This window comes from Salvelinus alpinus, chromosome 35 (genome assembly GCF_045679555.1).
Source record: "Salvelinus alpinus chromosome 35, SLU_Salpinus.1, whole genome shotgun sequence".
Taxonomy (NCBI): domain Eukaryota; kingdom Metazoa; phylum Chordata; class Actinopteri; order Salmoniformes; family Salmonidae; genus Salvelinus; species Salvelinus alpinus.
Window position 1 is genome coordinate 7,357,254 of NC_092120.1, and position 21,522 is coordinate 7,378,775.

At 42.1% G+C, this 21,522-nt stretch overlaps 1 protein-coding gene and 1 pseudogene across 2 annotated transcripts; both read left to right on the forward strand.

Annotated features, from left to right (window-relative positions):
• The first annotated feature begins 972 nt into the window (after positions 1 to 972).
• Positions 973 to 12,172, forward strand: LOC139564203 (E3 ubiquitin-protein ligase RNF144B-like). Of its 2 annotated transcripts, none has more exons than XM_071383503.1 (8): positions 973 to 994; positions 4,515 to 4,818; positions 5,797 to 5,901; positions 6,529 to 6,589; positions 8,941 to 9,154; positions 9,966 to 10,110; positions 10,874 to 10,963; positions 11,163 to 12,172. In XM_071383503.1, the coding sequence occupies exons 2-8, from the start codon at positions 4,603 to 4,605 to the stop codon at positions 11,343 to 11,345; spliced, it is 1,014 nt and encodes a 337-aa protein (XP_071239604.1). In that variant the 5' UTR covers positions 973 to 994; positions 4,515 to 4,602; the 3' UTR covers positions 11,346 to 12,172. The 2 variants fall into 2 exon arrangements, with proteins under 2 accessions (XP_071239604.1, XP_071239603.1); XM_071383502.1 differs by lacking the exon at positions 973 to 994 and adding an exon at positions 1,267 to 1,423.
• A 3,093-nt stretch (positions 12,173 to 15,265) lies between these two features.
• LOC139564085 (uncharacterized) lies at positions 15,266 to 20,466 on the forward strand (annotated as a pseudogene).
• The last annotated feature ends 1,056 nt before the right edge of the window (positions 20,467 to 21,522 follow it).

The following is a 21,522-nucleotide window of genomic DNA, read 5'->3' on the forward strand; positions in this document are numbered from 1 at the left end:
CTGTAACTCATATGGACAGTGAACTATTGAAAATTAGACCTATCATAGGAGATATTTATGTAATTTCAGTAAATAAAAATTGCAATTCGAATGTGTGTAGACTACTATGTGGTCAGAGACATAACCTCAAGTGGTTTTAGATGTATATGTTATGTAGATAGGAAGCTATTGAATTAACATTTAAAGCTGTAATAAGAAAAATATTTCTAGAGAATCAAAGTGGAGGAATTACATTTTTTATAAAATATCTTTGATAAGAGCGGTGAAGGAACTCATCACCATTGTCTGTAGATCTGTAGCTCGTATGGATAGGAAGGTATTGAAGGTCAGACCTATCACAAGAAATATGCCTATAAAATCAGAACTAATTGATGTAGCATGGATGAGTGGGGTCAGTTACTTCACATGATGTGGTTTTACATCTCCATTTCACCTAGATAGGAGGCTTTTAAAAAGTATCCTTGTAAATGGGTCAAACATAGTACCCTTAGTAGTTAGAGGTAACTAATAAAATGCTTGGCCCTTGAGTGACTGGAGTCCCTATGCAGTGTGTGTAATCTTCATATAGGGCTAACCCTCCTGAATTGGAATGTAAAAACATTTTTTTTTTGCTCACATGCAATCACCGGTATTGCACTTTTACGACGGTCCCTAAACCATCCGGTATTGCACTTTTATGATGGTCCTCAAACCATCCGAGCACCAGGAAACAGTATATTGCATCCTTCTCGGCTCTGTGAAGGGAAGAGTTTGACTATCGGTAAAAACATAGTGTGTACCTTGCTCTCTACCGTCATCCAATTCTATATTTGTCACTCTCATCATCCTAGCACCTTCCGTCAGAGAGCTATTGACGAGCAAACCCTGAATATCGAAAGTAAAAACACATTTACTGCGATATTCTCCCCGACCAGGAAATATCACAAGAGAAGCTTCTGTGGATTTGTAACAATAAGATTCATTATTATGTAGTCAAAAAGGACGAACTCCTGAGGTGAGGGAAGATGCTTGTAGGTTTTTGCTTTTATTCTATGCAAGCCGCCAGGGGCAGGCTAGAGGACATTCCACCAATAGCCTACCACTTCCTGGTCAAGCAAGCAGCAGGCAGGGCAGCAAAGCAGCAAGGACATCGTTGGCTGAACAATATTACACACACACTCGTTATCTGGAAACACGGGACTGACTGTGCATGCCAACACTGATTGCGTTGGTGACTGTAGGCCAGGCAGGGAGGTGTGTCTAGTGCAGTTGGAAGGAAGAGGTAAATGGGTGGTGCTTGTGTGAATATCGTGGCGACCGAGCGGAGGTGTTTTGTAGTTGACTGTGTATCAACAGATGTGTCTGTGTCGTAGTAAAAGCACTGCGGCTGTTAATCTGGACAGAAGCAGCTCGTAGGCTACACGTAGTAGGCGACCTGACCGAGGTAGGTCTCTCTCTCTTCCCCCCTCCGTCTTTTTTTCTAGCGTTTCCGTATTTATTGTGACATCTGTGTGACATTTAAATGTCATTTTCAGTGTAAGGAATGGTTTAATGTGCGTATGTTGCAGAATTTCAATATGGACCTATGTCAGTATAGCTACAACCTTGGAAGGTGAAATTGTGTCAGTCAGGCTCATCTTGTATTCTTCTGCTGTCTACTACATGCGAACAATGAGTATATTTCAGATTATTCCTCTATGAATTCTGGATGAAGAATAGACTTTATTAGGGGGATACCCTCATATAAAGAGGTTGTCACTCCCATTTACTGTAGTTTGTACTACAACATAAATACAGTGTTTGGTAGTAACACAGTAATAAAAAAATATGGTTTTGTTTGTTTCTTTGATTCAATTAAACAGCATTTTCATAGGAATTGGAGTAGAAACAATTTGACATTTAGACCTGCATTAACTGCAGCAAGATGAATGTCTTTCTTTCTCTCACTAGCTCTCGCATACACACACACACACACACACACACACACACACACACACACACACACACACAGGATTGTAAGTCCGGCAGCATAGGCCCAGGCCCAGCTTCCGCCTTCCTACAGAACACAGCCAGTCACTCTGTATGTATGGGAACTATTCACCGAGCTGAGATGGTTTTCCGTTTCTGCTTGTGTGCTGGACAATGAGGCTTTGATCCCTGGCAGGCATTCAACCTAGATTTTGATCCATGGAGAATGCCTACAGTATGGTTAGAAACAGAACTCACTATAATGTGAAAGCTGCTGTTAGTCAAAGCAACGGCCATATGGTTGGTTAATAAAAGCTTGTCTACATCATGATGATGATATTTACATTTACATTTAAGTCATTTAGCAGACGCTCTTATCCAGAGCGACTTACAAATTGGAAAGTTCATACATATTCATCCTGGTCCCCCCGTGGGGAATGAACCCACAACCCTGGCGTTGCAAGCGCCATGCTCTACCAACTGAGCCACACGGGACCACGTGACCACGTGGACCACGATATAAACATGTTTGTTGTTGTTGTATGCTACAAGCTAGCGGTTCACTCCAGCTGACCCCCAGATTGTTGTGTCAATGGCTGGATCCAAACACTCCAGTGACATTGGTGATCCTTTCCTCCATTTGTATCATTTTGTAGGTTGCAATATTTCATCAAGATAACAAAAGGGTGAGGAACTTTCCAGGCAAAGAGATAGAGGAAACTGATAAAGCAACACAGGTCTGTTTGTTACTGCTACCTTCCTGTTATGGTTGTGCAGGACAGACAGACTAACAGACTGACAGACAGGCAGACTGACTGACAGACTGACTCTGACGAACAGACAGACTGACAGAAGTAGCCAGCATTGTCAGATGTCTTCACCCTGCTCTCCAGTCTCCAGCACAATACAGAAGGGCTTCACTCCTATGAGACAGAGAGAAAGAATGACTGTGCAGAAATAAAATGTGCACATTCAAGTGCAAGTATCAGTGTTTTGCACGTGTGCCATAAATCAATATTAGATAGAGGAGCACAGTAAATTTAGGACAGTGATGTTGGCTCTATTGATTTGGCTGGTATAAATTTGCCTGCCAATTTAAACAGCAACTGCACTTTGTGTGGAGAATGAGAAACTGTAGATAGACAAATGCATAATCATCACCTTTTTAGCCACTCATTCTGTAATGCTAAATCTATTTTACTACTTAATTCTTTATTTTTCCTCATTGGATTTGAGGGCAGAGAAATTGGCTCTGGGTTTGTACTCTTTCACAGGGCCCAACACCAGATGACCTGAGCTACAGTTAGACCTCTTAGTTAGACTTTGTCCTCTCTCTAGCCTGGATTAGCCCAGAACATGTGAAATGGGTCAATTGGCAGCAGCACCACGAGTTTCCTGCTCTTCAATGAATTCTGAAATGAATATTTTCCTTCTGGCGAAACCTGAGAACACATTTTATTGGTAAAGGGGATAACACCTCTTCTCTTGTTCGTCTACTGCAAAGACACAAAGATATTACCCATGATTTTGTGTTGCGTGTAGAAGTGTTGTACCGTAGATATCAACAGCCATGTTACCAACGGCTACACACACTAATACTGCTGGAAGGAGGGGGAGTAATGACTCCTCTGTTCATTAACAGGAAGTGATAATTATATGTCTGGGGCCGCATCCAAAATATGTCTCTGGTTAAAAGTAGTGCACTATTTGGGAAGCAACCTGGAAGTAGTCTCTAATCCTCTCAGCTGTTCTAAACACCATTAGATGATGTGGGGACTGGCGAGGTTATCAGCTGTTCTAAACACCACTAGATGATGTGGGGACTGGCGAGGCTATCAGCTGTTCTAAACACCATTAGATGATGTGGGGACTGGCGAGGTTATCAGCTGTTCTAAACACCACTAGATGATGTGGGGACTGGCGAGGCTATCAGCTGTTCTAAACACCATTAGATGATGTGGGGACTGGCAGGCTATCAGCTGTTCTAAACACCATTAGATGATGTGGGGACTGGCGAGGCTATCAGCTGTTTTAAACACTATTAGATGATGTGGGGACTGGCGAGGCTATCAGCTGTTCTAAACACCATTAGATGATGTGGGGACTGGCGAGGCTATCAGCTGTTCTAAACACCACTAGATGATGTGGGGACTGGCGAGGCTATCAGCTGTTCTAAACACCATTAGATGATGTGGGGACTGGCGAGGCTATCAGCTGTTCTAAACACCATTAGATGATGTGGGGACTGGCGAGGCTATCAGCTGTTCTAAACACCATTAGATGATGTGGGGACTGGCGAGGCTATCAGCTGTTTTAAACACTATTAGATGATGTGGGGACTGGTGAGGCTATCAGCTGTTCTAAACACCACTAGATGATGTGGGGACTGGCGAGGCTATCAGCTGTTCTAAACACCATTAGATGATGTGGGGACTGGTGAGGCTATCAGCTGTTCTAAACACTATTAGATGATGTGGGGACTGGCGAGGCTATCAGCTGTTTGAAACACCATTAGATGATGTGGGGACTGGCTGACTGCTTGTCTTCTGTTCTCCACCATCTTCCAGATCATGGAGCACAGCCCTCCACACTTCCTACAGCAGAAGGGCTAAGAGAAGCTTCCAGGCAGCGCTGACTGACCGCTCTGCTCACCCCATGGCCAACAACAGCAGTCCAGCCCGGGGCCAGAGCCAGGGTCAGGGCCCCATAGCCAACAACAGTCCATCCCAGCCTCTGGGCCAGGCCGGGGCTGTAGTGGCCTCCTCCTCCACCCAGGCTGATGTGGTGGTCTACTGCAAGCTGTGCCTTAGTGAGCACCCCTCAGCAGCAACCAGCACGCTGCACACCTGTGACTGTGTCTTCTGCACCCCGGTAGGTAGACAACACGAACCTGCCATAACTTCTCATCTCATATCTGATACTGGGCAGGGAAATGCCTGTATTTTCTATTCTCCCTCTGTTTTCATTCAACAAGACTCAGCATTCAAATAACAGGACATATCTATCCGAATCAAAAATATATATTTAATCACTGCTTTCCTGAAAGCATTTCGTTTCTCTTTCACTTTTATATCTGGCAGGCAGTACTCTAGCTGACTTTCTATTGATTGGTGTTCAGTCAGCCTGTATCCATCTGCACTGAGGTGGAAATTATGTGCCTTGACACGGATAGTGAGATATCCTGGCGTGGGGATGGTTGGCTGGTGCTAATCTCTGCCTGACTTCTGGCATCGCTCAGAGCAGCAGTCTGAGTTGCTAGGCCAAGGTCAAACATAGGGTATATCAGGGGCCTGGAAAGTAGTGCACTATATAGGGAATACGATGCCATTTGGAACACAGCCAAAGAGAGATACTGTCAACACAACACTGGTTACCACTTACCAGTACTATGCACTGATTGACAATAAACCCCATGCCTTCTGCATTCTGCTGTTGCTACAGTAGCTGGGTGAGGCTTGGTGTGACTCTTCTGACAAACAAAACAGCAGGTTTTTGCATGAACAGACACGCAGGACTGCATTTTTTGGCTGCTTTGTCTTTAGCATCAAATCGTTTCTTAGGGACGAGTCTAGTTCAAGTGCTAGTTACTGTATATCTCAGATACTGTCAACATCAACATCAATCCAGGGCCACTTTTAGTTGGTGAACGTTGTGGAACGTTGTAGATAAAAATGTAATGATCAGAGCTGACGTGATTCCTTACTCTACATGGCTACAGAGAGGCATGTTTGTTCGGGAACATTTCACAATGTTGTGCGCTGCTGAACATCACCCTGCTCGCTGGTTTTGTCCATAGACATACATATTATTCACATCTGTGTTTACGTCATTGGTTGTCTGTCCCCTCAGTGTCTGCAGCAGTATGTTCAGCTGGCCATCCGGGAGGGTGGGGGCAGCCCGGTCACATGTCCAGACATGGCTTGTCAGAGGACAGGAGTCCTACTCCACTCAGAGGTACTAGGCTTATACTGGATGTTCTACTGTGGCTGTGACTCAAATGACACCCTATTCCCTTTATAGTGCACTACTTTTGACCAGGCCCCATAGGGAATTATATAGGGAATAGGGTGCCATTTTGGACACATTCAAAGAACCACTGGTACACATCAATGTTTAGACCATTTGACTATTACACTGCTACATTGCTATTACACTCATATGTATTTGCCTGTTACCACTAGTAGGGTTGGGTACCGTTGGGTAAGATGAATTTGCCAACCCTTTCTACATCTTACATCATGTCACCTTGAACTTCCAAATGTCATTGTCAGGTGTAAATGGTAAATACTCTACAGCACAGGCCAATGTAGTGTTGCGATCAGGTCAGGGAATTTGGTAATCAACACCTCTTCTCTTGAAATGATTATCTCTGCGTTAAATTCTGAATTTCTATAGCATGCAATACATTTCATTTCTGTGGAATGCATTACATTGAAGCCTGGTCTCAGATCTGTTTGTAACAATGACCATAGAAGTTGGCAATACAGCACAAACTGATCTGGGACCAGGCTGGTCCTCCTTTGATTTTAAGACATAATCACAGACATGATCAATTCTGTTTTTTTTTGTGTTGTTTTGCAGATAGCCTGTTTTGCCTCTGCGGATCAGGTTGAGCTGTACCAGCGGCTGGAGTTTGAACGAGGTACGGTACTGTTCATTAGCATTAGCATGCTGGGGAGGTGACTGGTGACGGCTCTCATGGCAACCAGGCTATTTCAGGTCTCCCTCTAGTCCTTATCTTGACTCCCTCCCGTCCCAGTCCAGCTGAAAGGTTCTTGTAATTTTAGTAGCTACTAGAAGGTTCATCAAGCTACCAGAATACCATAAGGCGATTTATAAATAGCAGTTTAAGAATTACTGGATATTATGAAGTTGTTATTGCTCTGTCTGTCCTCAGTTTTTGTTGGTGAAGAAATATGGTTTGTTGTTGTTGGCTTTAGTTTAGAGACAAAAGTAATTTCTAAGAGCTTGAAGAGAAGAAAACAGTGTAGAAATGGTCCCGGCTGGTTTGACATTTACAAATTGGAATCGGGGGTTGGTTGGTTTGCCTTGAGGCAACAACACACTGAAACCAATATTAGTCACCGTTCAGTCATAAATCAAATACCATAAAAATTGGATCTAGGAACAGTCGAACAAAGTGCACAAAATATGTTCTCATGGTGCTACCCTGATAAAGGATAACATGGAATGTGCCTTTGTTACGAAAGCAGTTATAAACCCAACTGAAACCCCTGCCCTGGCACATCTAGGATAAGCAGGCCTACAGTGCCTTCAGAAAGTATTCACACCCCTTGACTTTTTACAAGGTGGGATTAAAATTGATTTAATTGTCATTTTTGTCAACGATCTACACAAAATACTCTGTAATGTCAAAGTGGAAGAAACATTCTAACATTTGTAAAAAATAAAATAAAAAACACTAATATATCCTGATTTCATAAGTATTTAACCCCCTGAGTCAATTCATGGTCAACAGCATCAATGTAACAGTTTAACTTTAGACCGTACCCTCGCCCCGACACGGGCGCGAACCAGGGACCCTCTGCACACATCAACAACAGTCACCCACGAAGCGTCGTTACCCATCGCTCCACAAAAGCCGCGGCTCTTGCAGAGCAAGGGGACCACTACTAATTCAAGGCCTCTAAGCGAGTGACGTAACCGATTGAAACGCTATTAGCGCGCACCACTGCTAACTAGCTAACCATTTCACATCCGTTACACTTGCCATAACAAATGGGTTGAATACTTATTGATTCAAGACATTTCAGCTTTTCATTTTTTCTTAATTTGTAATTTTTTGGGTATTTTTTTATATTATACTTTGGGGTGTGGAGGCCAGTGACACAAAATCTCAATTTAACAAATTTTAAATGCAGGCAGTAACACAACAAAAGGTAGAAAAAGTCAAGGGGTGTGAATACTTTCTGAAGGCACCCGTATCTAGGATCCTCTACCCTCTATATCTAATACCTTGCTTTGGGTATCATTCTGTTAGGTTCTTATTTTTCAGAGAAAATAACCCACGGACACTAGAGAAGCTTTAACCAAGTTTAATTCTTCCCAAAGGTTCTGTACAGCTGTAATCAGACAACCCAACATTTGTTCCATCCAGATATTTATATCCCACTTAAGACACTCCTTCTCTCCAATCCTTACATTTTATGGCTCTACAGGAAGCTAATAAAGAGCGTAACAGGATACCACACATTTATTACTCCCTGATGAGAATCTGTCCTCACCTCCTGACCTCAACCCCTCCTTCATCTAATATACAGATGTCTATCTGTCTTTCCTGTATCAACACGTCACTCTCCTCTCCTCCATCAAACACATTCCAAAGCCTTCTGGCTTTCTACAGAGAACCCTTAACTTTCTGTTTTGATTCTATGCTTCTTCTCTATCATTTATTTAATATCTCAATGTTCAAAATGTCGAACCCAACAATTCTATAGACATACATACAGGTAACTGTCGAAATCAAATAAAGCGTCTAAATAGGATGTTGGGCCACCACGAGCTGCCAGAACATGGCATAGATTCTACAAGTGTCTGGAACTATTGGAGGGATGCGACACCATTCTTCCACATACCATAAATTCCATCATTTTGTGTTTTGTTGATGGTAGAGGAAAACACTGTCTCAGGCGCTACTCCAGAATCTCTCATAAGTGTTCAATTGGGTTGAGATCTGGTGACTGAAGCACACACACACACAGACAGACACATACTCACAAACCCCCTATGCTCCTTTGAGACCCATCTTTCAGTCACTGAGATCTCTTCGAGCCATGGTAGCCAATATAATGGATAACTAGGCATGATGGATTGTTAAGAGCTTAATTAACTCAGGAACCACACCTGTGTAGAAGCACCTGCTTTCAATATACTTTATATCCCTCGTTTACTAGTGTTTCCTTTATTTAGTCAGTTACCTGTATATGTACATACATATGTGTTTATGTACATCATTGGTATGTTATGTTTCAGGAGTGCAGCTGGATCCTAGTAGAGCATGGTGTCCGGTGTTGGAGTGCCAGGCTGTCTGCAGCATCGGGCCCAGCTCAGAGGGCCAGCCTACGTCCGTGCCCTGTCCAGCCTGCCACACCGTCTTCTGCTCTGGTTGTAGAGGGCCCTGGCAGTACGGGCACGCCTGCACCGAGCACCAGCCTATGACATCATCATCATCTGCCTCAGAGAGCAGGTCAGTCTGTCACAGTCAGGGCACCTTGGTGGAAAAAATATTGTCACAAAAAAACTGATGAATGCTGATTGAAGCAGTAGTTGGCAGTTGTCTTGGCCTTTTGGCCATTTCTGGTGTGCCACAGACAGTGTGCTCAGTGTGTTCCTCAGAAATTCCGTCGGTGTCTCTCTCTCTATGCTGCATCCAGTATTCCACCCCTTCCACCCTTCAATGTGTGTGTGTGTGTGTGTGTGTGTTTGTTATTGGAAGGTGTGGAGTAAAGCATAATGGAATGCCATTGTGTCCCTGTCAAAGGGGAGGAGTAGGGGAGTCAGTCAGTGAATCCATTTCTGTTGCTTTGACAACGCGAAATGCCTCATGTACTGGAGGAAATGTCCTTGAGACGATGGATTTAATGTACTAAAGTATAACAACATCAGACAAGACCAGAAAGTGTTCTAAAATCTTAGAATTGAGCCCCAAAGTATGAGAGACAGAATGCCAGTTTGATGTTGTTGTGGGGGATTAACACTATTGGTCCATTTAGTAATACAATGCAGTTAATTCAATCCCTTCTTACCATGGTATTCAGTCAACTAGTTCCCTCATAGTTAAGCCGCCAATTAACATTAGTGCTAAATAAAGATGCCAGTCTGTGCCTCAGCTCCCATGGTTTAACACTGCTAACACCATATAATTATATTTACACTATAATGTATAGACATTATTAACATTCTTATTCATATCTGTCTGAACCCACTCTCCCTCACCTCCCCCACCACCTCTCCCCCCATCTCCCCCACCTCTCCACCGCTCATCCACCTGTCCCCAGGGGCCGGTCATGCAGTGACTCTGATCTGCCCATCAAGCAGTGCCCCATGTGTGGTGTGTACATCGAGAGGAACCAAGGCTGTGCCCAGATGCTGTGTAAGAGCTGCAAACACACCTTCTGCTGGTACTGTCTGCAGAACCTGGATGTAAGTCCACATACAGTGATAAATGCTTCAATAAGTCTGAACCTACATGTTGTATGTTAATGGTAATACTGTATTCCTCTATGTTAAGGGGAAATATTTTTGAGGCACTATGATAACTGTTATATGTTAAGGTGATATATTCCTGAGGCACTATGATAACTGTTGTTATATGTTAAGGTGATATATTCCTGAGGCACTATGATAACTGTTGTTATATGTTAAGGTGATATATTCCTGAGGCACTATGATAACTGTTGTTATATGTTAAGGTGATATATTCCTGAGGCACTATGCTAACTGTTGTTATATGTTAAGGTGATATATTCCTGAGGCACTATGATAACTGTTGTTATATGTTAAGGTGATATATTCTTGAGGCACTATGATAACTGTTATATGTTTAGGTGATATATTCCTGAGGCACTATGATAACTGTTGTTATATGTTAAGGTGATATATTCCTGAGGCACTATGATAACTGTTGTTATATGTTAAGGTGATATATTCCTGAGGCACTATGATAACTGTTGTTATATGTTAAGGTGATATATTTCTGAGGCACTATGATAACTGTTGTTATATGTTAAGGTGATATATTCCTGAGGCACTATGATAACTGTTGTTATATGTTAAGGTGATATATTTCTGAGGCACTATGATAACTGTTATATGTTTAGGTGATATATTTCTGAGGCACTATGATAACTGTTATATGTTAAGGTGATATATTCCTGAGGCACTATGATAACTGTTATATGTTTAGGGTGATATATTCCTGAGGCACTATGATAAGGGGCCATGCAGGAACAAGCTGGGCCACTCCCGAGCCTCCGTCATGTGGAACAGAACACAGGTGAGGTGACTCTTCTCATTTTACACCCCAGTAAACCAGGAAATTTGTGTTTTGCTATATCAAGTTTTCTTGTATGCCTGAAATAACAGTAATTGGCCTGACATTAAGTATGTGACATTCACATTTATTGGCCTCCTGCTAAACACCCTGTGTGTGCGCGTTTGTGCATGCGTGTGTGTGAACCCTGTCCTCTTGGCAGGTGGTGGGCATCCTGGTTGGCGTCAGTGTCATCGTGCTGGTGGCCTCTCCTCTCCTCCTGCTGGCTTCACCCTGCATCCTGTGCTGCCTGTGCAAGCCCTGCCGAGGCAAAAAGAAGAGGAGGAAGAAGAAAGAGCTCACGCAGACAGACATACAGCCAGAACTCAGTCCCACCAAGTCATAAAGAGAGACTGCTCCTTCTTCTCACCACGGTCTGGGAATGGATCCATTCAGTCAATTCAGGAACTGATTTTAATTCATGAATGAAAACACTTAATTGAAAAGAATGGGGTATTTTCCAACTCATTGAATTTTAAATAATGTTATTGAATTGGCAGAATTGAAAACTGACTAGTACCCTGATTGCCATCATCTCACACACACATACAGTACAGGACCACTGTCTACCACCCTCATGTGCCAAACGTCACCATGCCAAACCAGTCTTCTTACAGTAGGTGCACAAGTGCCTCCATCCTACAGTGCCTGGTATTTGGTGGTATTTGTTTTTCCTTCCATTATATTATGCAAAAATGTGTGTTGTTTATGAAAAGAATGACTGTATGTAACATAGGGAAAATCCTTAACCAATGCAAAACATTGTTTCATAATGTGCTGTGGAAACTGCATTGTGCACTGTATTGGGTACTGGGAGAAAAATGTGTTCATCCCAAATGGCACCCTATTCCCTACATAGTATGCTATCCCTGGTCAAAGGTGTGAACTATAATGGGAATAGGGTGCCATTTTGGAAGTAACCAATGATATAGGGCTTCAAAGGTGCACATAGAAATATTTTCTGCTGCTGACAGATTCCACCTGGAATTCCAGACCAAATTTCTGTTGGATTCTATATACTACTACTACTACTATAATGTATGTAAATATGTATTTATGGAATTGTGTATATGGTGTCCTGTCTTGTTTCTACTTTTTTCGTTGATGTTTCTGCATCAGATATTTTGTAAAAGATCCATTGTAATTGAAATAAACATCAGATATTGGACATGCCCTGGCTGCATAATAAGTTTTAAGTTCCTCGGTGTACACATCACGGACAAACTGAATTGGTCCACCCACACAGACAGCGTTGTGAAGAAGGCGCAGCAGCGCCTCTTCAACCTCAGGAGGCTGAAGAAATTCGGCTTGTCACCAAAAGCACTCACAAACTTCTACAGATGCACAATCGAGAGCATCCTGTCGGGCTGTATCACCGCCTGGTACGGCAACTGCTCCGCCCACAACCGTAAGGCTCTCCAGAGGGTAGTGAGGTCTGCAGAACGCATCACCGGGGGCAAACTACCTGCCCTCCAGGACACCTACACCACCCGATGTCACAGGAAGGCCATAAAGATCATCAAGGACAACAACCACCCAAGCCACTGCCTGTTCACCCCGCTATCATCCAGAAGGCGAGGTCAGTACAGGTGCATCAAAGCAGGGACCGAGAGACTGAAAAACAGCTTCTATCTCAAGGCCATCAGACTGTTAAACAGCCACCACTAACATTTAGCGGCCGCTGCCAACATACTGACTCAACTCCAGCCACTTTAAAAATGGGAATTGATGGAAATTATGTAAAAATGTACCACTAGCCACTTTAAACAATGCCACTTAATATAATGTTTACATACCCTACATTACCCATCTCATATGTATATGTATATACTGTACTCTATATCATCTACTGCATCTTGCCATCTTTATGTAATACATGTACCACTAGCCACTTTAAACTATGCCACTTTATGTTTACATACCCTACAGTACTCATCTCATATGTATATACCGTACTCTATACCATCTACTGCATCTTGCCTATGCCGTTCTGTACCATCACTCATTCATATATCTTTATGTACATATTCTTTATCCCTTTACACTTGTGTGTATAAGGTAGTAGTTGTGGAATTGTTAGGTTAGATTACTTGTTGTTATTACTGCATTGTCAGAACTAGAAGCACAAGCATTTCGCTACACTCGCATTAACATCTGCTAACCATGTGTATGTGACTAATAAAATTTGATTTGATTTAATAGTATGGCCCACTTAAATGTTTGTTTGCACATTGTTATATAATCTTGTTTATAATAATTTATAACATGACCTTTCGAGATTCACCCAGTCATAGGCCTGGTTGTCTTCATCATCTTGCTACTGAAGACTAGAACTATAGTAAATTGGGCCCTAAAGAGGTCGTACAATGTGAATGACTGCAATAGTGTTGCAATGTATAGATTAGCCTATCAGATCCAAAGTCTACCACGGAATTTGGTAATGACAGTTAGCGTTGACCAAAGAAGACCGTGATAGAGCTGACTAGTTTGTGGGTTTTGAAAGGCGGTTTGATGCTGTCAAACGGGACCAAAAATTACTATTTTGATAAAAATCTAAAACTGTTAGTGTTCTGCTGGATACCAGAGACACCTTGTGGTAGATGTGAAGATTGCGTTTCTTATTTTCGATCAAGACGAAGTGGAACTTCAAGGGGAAAACTCACAGATGATCTGAAGTTCTTAAAAGTATTTGACATGGCTACGGAAACAGAATTCTTTCCTGGTAATCATTCTTTGCTTCAATTATAGCACACTTCTTCCTCAATATAGGTTCTATATAGGCTTTAAGTCAGTGACAATTGACAGCTAAGAACCCTGCAAACAAGAGTTGAGATTGGAAGTTTCATTCATTCACAAAACAATAACTGAAATTGTTTTTCGTCGTGCATTGCAGTTAGATGCTTTATAAATGTGAAGTTTCTGCAATATTAACAGGGAAACCCGATTTTCTAAGGCAATGTTTTATTTTTGCTTGATTTGGACTGAAACAGGTGCCGGTATTGTGCCTAAAATCTCCCCCTTCCCAGAATTCCCCCCCTTCGCGTGAACGCGCACACACTAAATTCTTCATTGCTGCGACTTGCTTGCTAGTTTAGATTTCTGCTCTTCAGTCAGTTTAGCCTACATTTCACTGATCTTAGTAGCAGAAAGCATTTTTTATTTGTGTTCTTGAAGGAAGCTGTCAATGATCACGTTAGGCTGCGTTTCATTTAAATATTTTATAGCGGTTTGATCGCGGGGGAGGCACTTGTAATGTCTGCAGTTTTCGGTTTGGCTATTTGTTTCAAGTGTATTAGTCAATAAATAAATCTCTTTGCCAAAATTCGTCATCTCCCATTTTTTGACTAGTAGTTGTGAAATGTTTATTTATTGCCTGCATGGCCTATGTTTAATATAACACATACATTAATTGTTCATTTCGATGCCTATCCTGACGTGAAGTTTGTTCTCTAGAAAGTAATTGACTAGCCACATAATTAAGGAAATTATAAGGGGGGAAGGGTTTCGGCAAGGCTATTTTCTTGCCTGTCGAAATTCTCTCCCCCCATTATATCCTGGGACTGCAATGCTTGGCACACTTCATAATAATTTTTGGTAGCTCATGTTGACCAGTGGTGTGTGACAAAGTATTTGACTCTAGCCACAAAATTAAGGAAATTAGAAGGGGAGGGAGAATTTCGGTAGGTAAAGAAAATAGCTTTGGTGAACCCCCTCCCCACTTCTAATTTCCTTAATTTTGTGGCTAGAGTCAAATACTTTCTGTGGAGGGAGTAAAATGTAGGCAAGCAATAAAAATTTCAGAACAGCTACTATTCGAATAAGACATGGGAGAGATTATGAATTTTGGCAAAGAGATTTATTTATAGACTAATACACTTGAAACAAATAACCAAACCGAAAACTGCAGACATTACTAGTGCCTCCCCCGCGATCAAGCCGACGTAATAAAACAAAAAATGAAACGCAGCCTAACGTGATCAGAAATCTCAATTTGCAAGCAAGTCGCAGCAATGAAGAATTGTGCGCGTTCACGGGAAGGGGGGGTTCTCGGCACAACACCTGTACTCAGCTCCGGTGAGCTCCTTCCCAAATCAAGCACTGTTCGAGTTAGTTCTGGGTTAACCGAGATTAATGTATCACACAGGTATTCTGAAGATTCCATATGTACCCAACGCTGGCGCTCAAAACGTATTGTGTTTCCAACACTACAATGCAGAATAAGTAGGTGTGGCGAACTTGAAAGAAGGGCTGTGTGTGTCAGGTGTCATGGAAGTGTCTTTTGTCTTCTTGTTGCACAGTGAGACTCTACCTCCTTTACACACCTGAATGATCCCACCTGAGGTTTTCATAGCAGGCTTCATGTAACTGTTTACCTGTGCAGGTGCTGAGATTCTCAGTCTGTTACTGGCACTCCTTCTGTGGGACTGGTAATGAATGTTCACTAACACACATTGATTGCTTCAGGTCACTCTCATGTATACTGTACATAGACTACAGAAACATTTGTACATTTAATTCAATAAAGCACTGTCTCTTTCATCAAAAAACAACCCCGATCTCTCATCATGGGTCTGTCACAATGACTTCATGTGATGTATTTTGGTTTTCCTCCATTTGACCCACCACCAGGTGCTGACCCTTTTGGGTTCCAGACACTACACAGACCCTGGAATGAGGGTGCTTCCCCCATGGAATGTGCCAAGAAGAGACTCCATGCAGCCTTTGAGTTCTTCACCAAACTTGGTGTGAGTGAGCTTCCACCCAAATACTGTACCTTTAAAACTTTGTATTTTAGAATGTACCGCTTTTAAAAAAAATAAAGAAACCATATTGATTCATGTGTATGTTCTTTTCAGGTGAAGTACTACACCTTTCATGACAGGTATTGTCACATTGTTCCTACAGTATCAAATCAATTAATCTTGGTAGAGACATTGATAGAGTGGCCATTTATGCCTTAAAGAAGTAGCACCAGTCCAAGATGCTTGTTCTCTCACCCATGGTCATTGTATACTAACTGATCTATGTTACCCTCCTATCCATCCTGTTGTATAGGGACATGTCCCCTGAAGGAAGCACTCTGGAGGAATCCAACAGAAACCTGGATGAGATGACAGACCTGGCCCTGCAGCTGCAGAATAGGACTGGGGTCAAGGCGCTGTGGGTCACCTGCAATCTGTTCGCTCACTCAAGGTCAGCTTTCCTCATCAACCTTAGTCATTTTTACACTCCAAAGGTTATTTTCACACTTCAAAGTGGAAGAGATGATAATCTGTTGTAGGCTGTATAATAGAGGATATATGGTATATTATTGGCTATATGCATAATATTTATGTCTAATTGTCCAGATTTCATGATGAAGCCATCTCTTTGCCATTTGACTTGGAGCCTACATTTCTTTTTAATTAATTTGTATTTATTGCCAATACCATAGGTACAGTGAGGGAAAAAAGTATTTGATCCCCTGCTGATTTTGTACGTTTGCCCACTGACAAAGAAATTATCAGTCTATAATTTTAATGGTAGGTTTATTTGAACAGTGAGAGACAGAATAACAACAAAAATATCCAGAAAAATGCATGTCAAAAATGTTATAAATTGATTTGCATTTTAATGAGGGAAATAAGTATTTGACCCCTTCTCAATCAAAAAGATTTCTGGCTCCCAGGTGTCTTTCATACAGGTAACGAACGGAGATTAGGAGCACACTCTTAAAGGGAGTGCTCCTATTCTCAGTTTCTTACCTGTATAAAAGATACCTGTCCACAGAAGCAATCAATCAATCAGATTCCAAACTCTCCACCATGGCCAAGACCAAAGAGCTCTCCAAGGATGTCAGGGACAAGATTGTAGACCTACACAAGGCTGGAATGGGCTACAAGACCATCGCCAAGCAGCTTGGTGAGAAGGTGACAACAGTTTCTGTGATTATTCGCAAATGGAAGAAACACAAAAGAACTGTCAATCTCCCTCAGCCTGAGGCTCCATGCAAGATCTCACCTCGTGGAGTTGCAATGATCATGAGAACGGTGAGGAATCAGCCCAGAACTACACAGGAGGATCTTGTCAATGATCTCAAGGCAGCTGGGACCATAGTCATCAAGAAAACAATTGGTAACACACTATGCCGTGAAGGACTGAAATCCTGCAGCGCCCGCAAGGTCCCCCTGCTCAAGAAAGCACATATACATGCCCGTCTGAAGTTTGCCAATGAACATCTGAATGATTCAGAGGACAACTGGGTGAACGTGTTGTGGTCAGATGAGACCAAAATGGAGTTCTTTGGCATCAACCCAACTTGCCGTGTTTGGAGGAGGAGGAATGCTGCCTATGACACCAAGAAACCATCCCCACCGTCAAACATGGAGGTGGAAACATTATGCTTTGGGGGTGTTTTTCTGCTAAAGGGACAGGACAACTTCACCGCATCAAAGGGACGATGGACGGGGCCATGTACCGTCAAATCTTGGGTGAAAACCTCCTTCCCTCAGCCAGGGTATTGAAAATGGGTCGTGGATGGGTATTCCAGCATGACAATGACCCAAAACACACGGCCAAGGCAACAAAGGAGTGGCTCAAGAAGAAGTACATTAAGGTCCTGGAGTGGCCTAGCCAGTCTCCAGACCTTAATCCCATAGAAAATCTGTGGAGGGAGCTGAAGGTTCGAGTTGCCAAACGTCAGCCTCGAAACCTTAATGACTTGAAGAAGATCTGCAAAGAGGAGTGGGACAAAATCCCTCCTGAGATGTGTGCAAACCTGGTGGCCAACTACAAGAAACGTCTGACCTCTGTGATTGCCAACAAGGGTTTTGCCACCAAGTACTAAGTCATGTTTTGCAGAGGGGTCAAATACTTATTTCCCTCATTAAAATGCAAATCAATTCATAACATTTTTGACATGCGTTTTTCTGGATTTTTTTGTTGATATTCTGTCTCTCACTGTTCAAATAAACCTACCATTAAAATTATAGACTGATCATTTCTTTGTCAGTGGGCAAACGTACAAAATCAGCAGGGGATCAAATACTTTTTTCCCTCACTGTACATGAATGGAGCAGCGACCAACCCTGACTGCCATGTTTTGGCCTATGCTGGGGCCCAGGTGAAGAAAGGACTGGATGTAGCCAAGAAGCTGGGAGCAGAGAACTTTGGTGAGATGAGAGAAGAAATAATATCTCATAATTAACCACCATGACTTCACTGACCCTGTCTTTGCCACCACCTAACCTGGTGCATGTATTTTTGTCTCCTTGTGCAGTCTTCTGGGGCGGCAGGGATTTTACTCGATACACAACACTGATGTTGGCACTGAACTGAAACGCATGGCAAACTTTTTCAAAATGGCTGTCAGTAAGTAGCTAGTACTGCTGTGTGTGTAATACATTGTTACCATAATACTGTGCCAAATTTTAACTGTCACCTACCATTTGCAGATGATAACCTTATTGAGTTATTGTATATCCGAGTACAAGGAGAAGATAGGGTTGAAGTGCCAGTTCCTCATTGAACCCAAGCCTAAAGAGCCATGTAAACATCAGTACAACTATGGTAAGGCTTTTAGCTGTATAACACAACATTAACATAATGTACACATTGTAAGGATCTACTATGTGGTTACTGTTGAACTATGGATGCCCTCAAGAGTCAGTTTCTGCATTACTAACCACATCTAACAATTAGATGCTAGAAAATGTCTGATGCCTTTAATTTCCATGTTACATCGCTTTGTACATGTTGCTGTTTCACCTTTTTTTATAGATGCAATGAGTGTCATAGGCTTCCTGAAGCATTATGAACTGGACATCCATTTCAAGCTGAACATCGAACCCAACCACACCACTCTGGCTGGGCATTCCTATGAACACGACGTCGTCATGGCCTCTGTAAGTCGCCATGTTGACTTTCACGTCTCCCAATCCCAAACCGACCCCCTATTCCCTGTTCTCTACATCGATGGACTTGTGTAGGTCTGAAGAGATTGGATATGTCGAATCAATATGTTAATGCTCCACCTTGCCCTCTGATAGGGGAGTTATAATTTTCACCATATTTCTTACACCTTTCAGAAGTACATAGAGGGTAGGGCCTTAGTGGTCTTTTTTGGACTGGGTGGTTGATGTCATTCCTGGTAATCTGTATGTTCCAGTCCAGTTAACCTAATAAGCCTGTTGTTCTGGTGTGTAGGTTTGGCATGCTGGGCTCTGTGGACTCCAACACGGGTTCTCCTGACCTGGGCTGGGACACAGACCAGTTCCCCATGGACATCAGGAACACCATCATGAAGGTGACATAGGAGATAATGTATGCACACACACACAATTACTAATAAAGTTATTTTATGATGATACCTATCAGATATCAGAACGTCAGCAGAAAGAACATAAGAAAATGTATGGTTTTATCTTCCCCAGACTGTGATAGAACAGGGTGGTCTGCAGCCGGGGGGTCTGAACTTCGATGCTAAGGTGCGTAGGGAGTCCACGGACCTGGAGGACCTGTTCATAGCCCACGTCGGAGCCATGGACGCCTTCGCACGCGGCCTGAGGAACGCAGTCAGGATCATAGAGGCAGGAGTTATCACCAGCATGGTCAAGGTAATGAGGCATAATTTTCATTCATTAATTCGTTCACGTATTCTCTTAATCACTGGGATGGTCAAGGTACTAAGACAATATATAAATTCATTTATTCATGGACTTAACCTTATTTTACCAGGTATGTTGGCATTGCAAGAAAACAAAATGTACTATCTGTGCTAAAGAATGTTTATGTATTAGCTAGCTATGCTCAAACTATATCAGCTTTCCCACACAACATCACTGTCTTCTGACAGGAGCGCTACATGAGCTTCAGCCATGGGATTGGTCAGAAAGTAGAGGATGGCAGTGCCTCATTGGAGGTGAGGTCACTAGTGGAATAACAACATAGTACCATCTCTACAGCACTCATGTGTTTGTATCAACACTGTTATTTCAATGTCTACCAAATCAGTATAATGTTAATGGCAGTTTTTGTTGTTTATTCTCAGGACTTTGTCAAGCAAAATGGGGAGCCAAAAGTCACATCAGGCAAACAGGAGAAATATGAAACAGTCTTTAACCACTACCTGTGAAGACATGTGGTGAAGACTTGTTTGACCATGACACCCCTTGTCCTGAGTGTTATAGTGTCCATCCAGACCTTTCATAATCGTATTCATACACAGTGTTATAGTTTCACGTGACTAACTATTATTACAGTTATAGTATAAAGAATTAATCAGTGGATGAGTCTTGTGAATGTGGACTATTTTAAAGCACACTCCTGTAATGTTGACATATGATTAGATTGTGAGGCCATCAATGGTAAAGACCAGAAATATGAATTTAATGGAGTATAAATTATATGGCATTTCAAATATTGAATTAATGAAGGAATTAATTAATTGATCACTGATCGATTGGTCGTTTTTTATACTGGAGTTGAATAAAAAGAAGCAAACCCTATTGGGTCAGTGCTTTGCATTACTATTATAGTTATTAAAAAAAAAATATATATATATATAGTGTTGCTACTTGGCTTCTAATGTTAGAGTAACATTAAACATGTCCGTGTAGGGGTCTTGGCAAAAAGGCTTTCAAAAAAACGTTATTCAATATTTAATAAGGCTGCCCAACATAAACTAGGATGCCCTCAGAAATAAAATACATGTTTGTATTGATATCCTCACAATCCTACTTATCTACATAATCACCCCAAGGCAAGGTATGTAACACAATCCATAACAGAGCTATTTCCTATGTCTGGCAAAGAGTACTGACTGCGAACCGGTTTGGTAACTTCCTCCGTAGTGTAACATTGTAGACCGATAGACCCCTTTCTAGCATGACACACTTGACAGTAAGAAAGATAACGCCATCTGCGCGCATTCAACATAGCCTACATTTACGTTTGTATTACTTATAAATAAAATAACTTTTTGGGGTTATCATACGCTTACAACGATGTTTTGATTCTTGCTTGAACAGTCGCTAAGATTATTTGGTTGTGATCTTTGCAAAATAACTATTTTGGATGCAGCAGTTGTTAGCTAGAATGCTAACGCTCGTTGACATAGGCTTTAGCAAAAGCCATGTTACTGGTTGAAGGTGAAGTTTAAAAAAAAGTATAATGCAGTTGATTTGCGATGATGACACAAGCATTATATTAAGCAAGACATTCATACAAGGCTTAAAATCCAATTATAACAAAAAAGTAGTAAGAAATGCACTCATAAGCAACATGTAAATATAGGCTTTTCCCCCTGTGTTCTATAAGAACTTCCCCTTGTTCTGCCATCAATTTACGCGCATCGCCCTCGTGTGGCAAAGTTTGCAAACACAGAAACGGGTCTAAAGACACCTTTCCAGTGACATCATATCATACTATCCTCTCTCAGCCAGCGCTCCAAACCAGCAGCCGAGGATTGGCCAATGGCCTGATAGCGTGAGCTCTGCTCACCGATGTGCTGTTCCTGATTGGACGGTTCAGATACAGAGGGCCGG